Genomic DNA, 7,234 nt, shown 5'->3' on the forward strand with positions numbered 1-7,234 from the left:
TTTTCCACTTACCATTAAGGAATCTCTAAAGGTTGTAATAGCCTGCCTATCTTAAGATGCTAAGCCTTATTGACCTAGTATTTTTGACAATGCAAAACATATTCTTATTCATATTTTGAAGCAGGTCAGAACAAGGAGATTCTCATAGAACTTCTACATTCTGAACGAGATCAGGAAGGTGCAAAATTGTGTGAAGTTATGTGTTCCCAAGCTCCCGTTCCAGCGGGTGTGTAGGTCTATATGTGAGAACTAGAGCCTATCCGTAAGGCGGAAGAGGACAGCCTTGCTCTGTCTACAGGAGGCTATTGAAGACTTTCTCATAGAGTACTTCAATGACCTGTGTGTTATGTGTGCCCACGCACATAGGGTGACTATAATGCCCAAGGATAGTGAGACACTGAAGAGACTTAGGTGGAGGTATGAGAAGCTTCTACACCCTGCAGAGATTACAGACCCAAAAATGAAAAACATCCCCATGATTCACGAGCAAGAGCTCCTCAGGATAAAATAAAAATTGTAGATACTGCACATGATATTAACACAAGAGCCAGGGAATAACAGGATGCTAGACGGGAGGAAGAGTAGAAGGCAAGAAAAGATAAGGATCATCAAGTAAAATTGAACCCAAAGAATCACCACGAACAGTACATCAAAGAAACAGAAGAGTTGGAGTCAGTCAACCTAGAGATACTAAGGAGCTTGCAGAGGAAAATTTTTGTCTTCACCGTGAATATGGAAGATGGTGAGCGATAGCTCTCTCTTGACATCGTGGATGTCAAAACTTTGATGGAGAGGACATCATAGATCATAGATACTATCCTATACGTCTGTTTAAAGTAGGTATCCGAATTGCATTTTCTAATGATATGGTAGTTCCGTATTTAGTTCTTCCCTTTTTCCTCAATGAGTTACCCTTGTTTTTGCAGTTTAATAAAGTGCCAGCTTCCACGTGAGAGCCACTCTGAGGTGTTTATTCTCAACTCTCAGCTGGCACCACTGCTATACGAAGAAGGGAGTACTTCCAGCAAGAGATTCAAAAGTGGTTTACCTATTTGAACATGCTGGAGGTTATCGTATTAATTTTTCTATACGAATCAGGGTATGTTACTCCTCTATCTTGTTAGTTATATACATCTAATAGATAGGGGATGCCTTAGTTTTAGATATTTCTGCTTTTGCAGGAACTATTGGAGCCTTTCCACCGTTTTATAGAATTGGATAAGAGAATCATGTGGACTCTTAATTTAGTACAAAGATCACATCCTGAGTTAGGCCTGTAAGTAAACATTCAAAGCACCTTTCTCTAGTATCTATGGCTCCTTGAAGTTGGTAATGTATCTTATTGTGAAAGCTTATTTATTATGCAGGTGTATAAAAAGGCTTCTTCATATTCTTGGTTCCTTATATGGAGACAATAAACTATACAAATCCGAAGTCAAGCCTGTCCAAGTGCCTAAGCAAGGAGACACACTTCTGTGGATGGAGATTGATGATACATGCAGAATATATTCTCCAGAGTCTCTTCTCCATGAATCCCTTCATGTCCAAGGTAAGTGGAAGAATCATTGGTGGGTGGACATTGATTTAGCTAGATTTGCGGTTTGACATTATGAATTTTGTTTTTTCAGACCACATTACAGAATTATGATAGTAACTATGTGGAGCGGTACAGAGTGACCATGATATGATTAATACTAAAGAATAGCATAGAGATGTTTGAGGAGAACTAGCTGGAATTCCCCGATCCTATAGACGTCGAGGTGCCCCTTCAGGCTATAGGGGACGAGGGCAATGCCCTCTGAGCACATAGAGGCAGAGCTAAGGTCCAATGTGGATGTTAACATTGAACATCCCAAGGCTTATGAGGTAGAGCAAGCTGAAGAGGCAGAGCCGAAGCTTGAAGAGAAAACAGACGAGAAGCAGACTGCAGAGGCCGAGGCAGGACCTAGTAGGGAGGCAAACAATGAAGAACCTAAGTTTGATGAGAGAATGCCAAGGCTAGTGAGGATCCTTAGCTTGATGAAGATCCCAAGACTAATTTACCTGATGTAATGTAACCAACTCAATTTTAAGAATTGTTTCTATTAGTTGTTTTTGTCCCTTAACAATGATTATAAGCTTCAATCATATTCAGACTGATTAGAATCATGTCAATAATGGTTCTAGACACCGAGGAGGCTTATTATCTTGGATGTTAATGGATTGCTGCTCAAAAGACAGGCCAAGAGCTTTGGACCAAGTGCTACAGGGAATTACAAAGTCGGAGAAATGCATGTCATGCTAAGGCCCAAACTATATCAATTTATCAACTTTGTAACGAAGCACTTTAGATTGGCCATATGGTCCTCAATGATGACGCATAATTTGAGTCCTCTTGTCACGCTAGTTTTGAGAGAATCTAAGATTGAGGAAATAGAATTGTATTTCGTATATGACCAAAGGCACTATTACATTGACCCATGTGTTTTTCATCCCAACAAACCTGGGGTGCCCTTACTTATGAAGCGCTATGTGGATATCCAACACCCATATAATCCCACAAATACATTATTAATTGATGATACTCCTGATAAGGATATGTACAATCCCATGGGAACATGGATAGCACCCTTTCCTTTCGAAGGTAATGTAGATGATGTTTATTTGGAAGAACAATTGATTCCATATTTAGATGGATTGTACAAATCAAAAGACTCTGTACAAGATTATGTAATGAGAAATCCTTTTTTGTAATGTAATGTTTTCAATTGTTCTATTCTCACTCAAGTAATGTGTCTTGGAAAATAGTATACATTGTATTATTTTTTGAAAGTACTGCATCGAACAAAAGGCTCTTGATTAATTATGTTAAAAGAGTACATTCAAATTTGTAATGTCAAGTAGGAGTGTCATTAACAAGATAGACTTGAGTAATTATGTCAGAAGAGTACATTGGAGTGGGTATTGTCAAGTAGGAATGATCTTGACTGTGTTACCCAATTCTTTACATTGTATTAGTCGATCCTTTCTAAGGAGGACCTTTCTTCCATTGTGAATGAAATTAAAGTGTGTCGGTATGTCTTGCAAGGATTCTTCGACAATATCCTTCTGTTGCTATTGTAAATTACATTTTCCTTGTATAGAAACAATTGTCACTAGTGTTGAAGCTTCATCAATCACTTCAATGTCTATGACTTTGTCATCCATTGCACTTGCGGCTTCCTGATCCATTGGTACCAACTCTCCATTGATGTAATAGGACCTGCTATACCAGAAGGACAAGATAAAAGTTTGAGTTGTAATCATGTACTTTGCATAACTACTGTCTCCACCAGTGCAATGTTACAATGGATATCGTCAAAAACTTTACTCGGCCATCCCTCATCAAGAAGTCTTGCTAAGAGGAATGTGTCCAAATCTTTGTAGACAAGCATGGTTCTCGCTATCTTCACCTGAAATAAGCTAAAAGTTTCACAAACACAGTAATTGGTAGGTAAACAATAATTTTTACTACTACACGAGTTGGAATGCTCTCTCGTAGTAGGGAGCATTTATCCTTAAAGAGCTTGCTCTTTGCTAACTCCATTACTGAGGGGTCTAGGATAGGCCAATCCATGTAGTTCCACTCAGCTTGCTAAGGTAGCTCTTCCAAGCGGCCACGATTGTGTTTCTTGTTGAGCGGATAGTAGAAATGATCATAGAAAAAGATTCCTGTATCTAGAAGGCTTTTGTTGCTCCTTCCCTCATACTGTAGCCAACCAATGTGTGCGTGAACCACATTCATAATTCCAATGATGCACTGAACTAGCTCCCACTCCTCATATAATGAGGGGTACACATCTACAACCGTAGACGTGGAGAGTTTACACAGTTCATTAGACCATGATAAGAAAATGAAAGATTGACAAGCGATAGATTTACTTACAAGTTTGTCTATGCAAGGGAAATTTTATGTCATCTGGATTCAAAAGCACAAGCTCATCATGCATATATATATGCTGCACTAGGACTTTCTTGATGGTTGTCCTTTCCAGTCTCTATCTTGAAGTCTTTTACTCTTCCTTTCCATGACACCCTAAATGTATTCTTATTGCTTGTCTTTCTTTTCTTCCTTGACTACATAAGGATCCATGTGCCCTTGGTGATTAGCACTTCAATCCACTGATTTTGCACATTGAGAGAGTTGGATACAAGTATAGCAAACACTAATGATCTTGGTCTCCTTGCCTTAGGAATTGAATCATCTACTATGATGGCATTAGTGGGGCGAAATCGGGATGATATAAAATGAGATTTGCTACCCATCTTTTCGAGAAGGAATGGAGTACAAAAGCCTAAAGCTTCAAAAAATGGAGTGCAACAGAAGGTAGAGGAAATGAAAAGAGCGTGAGATATTGTTTAAGGCCAAGAGGAAGTTTGAGAGGGGGGGATTTTTCCTCCTTTGCAAAAAGGTGTATTTAATACATGGATTCGAATAGAAGTTTCCCTCCCTACAAAAGTGCAGGTGTGTTTAATGCATTCGGGGTGTGAAAAGTGACTATCAAGTGTAAGAGAGTACATTTTGAAGTAACCATTTGAATGGAGAATGTTTCCAAAGATGTGCAAGTGCGGTCTTTGTTTGCTTTTGGATTGCTTTTATATACAGTGCCATTATATTATTTGTTGCTTGGCTCAAGCTACTAAGCGAGCGCGCGCGCGCACACACACACACACACACACATAGAGAGAGTTATATTTGATATCAGGGGTATATTGCCTAGGATGGATGTGGCAAGGAGATCATTTTCGTTTGTTTATGGTGATGGACAAGATGTTGAAGGTATATTTTTTAGACGTTTGCTACTATAATATAGATATTATCGTTTTCCAAGATCTATTTAATATTCATGTGGCTGAATTGTAGACCCTCCATTTTAGGAAGGACAAGCAACATCTTCTCTAATTATCGAATTGTTAGAGAGCACTGGTGTTTTGTGGTATATATAAAAACTTCTTTTTTATGTAGCTTTTGTGTTTTGTTTGATTAATTTATATTTTTATTGAAACGTTCTTTTTGCAAAGGAATATTTTTACTTTTTAGAACCCAGATTATTGTTAGGTTTGTATGGTTGAGACATTTACGACGAGAGCTTTTGGCTCCTCGGAATTTACAATCTACGATTACGGAAGGTTACAGATCAACTTCATGTACGTGTAATGTTTGTGGATTATGAAAAGCCTGATAAGTTAGATTTTCGATGCATAGGCACTGGACAATACAATTTTTTTTTATTTGCTGTTTACAAGCCTATTTAAATACCGTTTGCCTCAAATATTGATCCACCAAATGATTAAAAAGAAAGGAAGGGTGATTTTACACACATTTCTTTTGTCTTTAACTACATGCAAAATGCTTCCTTGAAAATGCAAAATGTTTCCTGCCCATCAGAGACGGGTCACGACACTAGTATGTAAAAAAGAGGTATAAAGATACTCAAAATAGCAACTCTTGCTTAAAAAGAATGTATAGAAGTATCTGAAAACAGTTGGAACTTGGACTCACAAAGAGCCTAAGAGGGGTCTACACAAAAAAGCCATTCCTTTACTTCATTTTCAATCCCCATCTTTGGCTGGCTTCTTCTAGTCTCCCAGACCGAAAGCTCCTCCTCTTAAGATAAACATGGCGGTGCATTCTTCAGCTTCTGGGCATCATCTTCCCTTCTCTTCTTCTGCTTCTGCAGCAGCAACAACTGCAAGGCCCATGTTAGCCATAGCCTCTGCATCTACCTCCTCTTTCTGCACTCCCCCATCACCACCTCGTATAAGCTTATTAGCAACAACACGCAATCCACCACGTCTTCCTCGTCTAAGCTTCAATGGCGTCCTTCTCTCACTCTCAGCCTCTATGGCCATTTTGTTGTCCGCCCACCCTTTCCCTGCCATGGCGGCGGCCATCATCAAGATGGGCGCTGACGAGGGCACCCTGGTTTTTGTGCCTTCCTCCATATCTGTATCCGCGGGCGAGAAGGTCATCTTCCTCAACAACAAAGGATTCCCCCATAACGTTATCTTCGAGAAGGACGGTGTGCCGGAGAATGTGCAGATCGGGGAAATCTCCCACGAAGACTACATGAATGAGCAGGGCGAGCAGTTTGTTGTCACTCTTAAGGAGAAAGGTACATACAAGTTTTTCTGCGAGCCTCACAGACCTGCAGGTATGTTTGGTGAAATCACTGTTACCTAGTTTCAGGCTTGATGGTGTGGGTATGGGTATGCCATCTCTAGCTCCTGCTATACAAGGTTGTACTGAAATCAACCTCAATTGTGTCTTTGTGATCTACTGGATATGTGCCATCATCATGCCCCATACAAATGTTGTAAACAAATCAATCTCAATTGGGTCTTTATAGCTAGTGAAGTATTGAAATTAATCTAATTTGGATGTTTATGTTCAGTGAAGTGATCAAATCAATCTATCAGGCTTTGATTTCAAAGTGTTGTCTCAAGCTGGGTTAGACTACTGCATTTGTTGTTAGTTTGTTATTAGAGCTGGGTTAGACTACTGCATTTGTTGTTAGTTTGTTATTAGACTCTCTCAAGCTGGGTTAGACTACTGCATTTGTTGTTTGTTTATGCAGGAGTGCAAAAGCTGTGGTGCGCTTGTATTTATACATAGAACCTGCCTTTATTGCCACACACCTTCCCATGTCCCAGCTATGGATCAATGCAGGATTAGATTCTAGGTTAATAGGAGAGGATGCACCTTAGAGCTCTGATGGCTTGACATTTCGAGTTAAAGTGTGCTTCGTTGTTGCTGTTGGATAGGTTTGTGTTTAAGACTCTGATAGGAAGGTCCTGGGTTGAAGAGGGGTGCTGCATCAAAGCAATAAGCCAACATCAAACAGTACCTTAGAGCTTCACATACAAGAACATTGAACCCTACGTGCATGGTGTACTTTGATAACAACTTACAAGAGAAAAACATTGCAAGAAAAGTAATGGTCATATTAAAACATGTGCATGACAATATCACATGGTTGTTATAGTGTCACGTGTCGAGCCTGAGAGACATTGATAGGGTACACCAGGTGAGTGTAGTGTTCACTTGTGAACCGACAAAAGCTTCTGTGAGAGCAAGGATGTGGGGTGCACATAGATGAATAGAATGCAAGTCTGTGATGGCAGAGAATAGTGCCTTGGGGCATTAGCCTATTGAACAAAAGATTTGGTCGAAGAGAAATCTTCAGTGACAGCAAGGATTAGGAGTGCACGTAGA

The 7,234-nt window shown here is 39.7% G+C and overlaps 1 protein-coding gene across 1 annotated transcript; it reads left to right on the forward strand.

The window, feature by feature from the left end:
* Positions 1–5,555: 5,555 nt before the first annotated feature.
* LOC147634916 (plastocyanin-like) lies at positions 5,556–6,452 on the forward strand. The gene has a single exon (XM_086803431.1). It carries the CDS (start codon positions 5,639–5,641, stop codon positions 6,200–6,202), a length of 564 nt encoding a protein of 187 aa, XP_086659557.1. The 5' UTR covers positions 5,556–5,638; the 3' UTR covers positions 6,203–6,452.
* Positions 6,453–7,234: the final 782 nt, after the last annotated feature.

This window comes from Cibotium barometz, chromosome 10 (genome assembly GCF_041138505.1).
Source record: "Cibotium barometz isolate CiBa-2024 chromosome 10, ASM4113850v1, whole genome shotgun sequence".
In the NCBI taxonomy this organism is placed as follows: domain Eukaryota; kingdom Viridiplantae; phylum Streptophyta; class Polypodiopsida; order Cyatheales; family Cibotiaceae; genus Cibotium; species Cibotium barometz.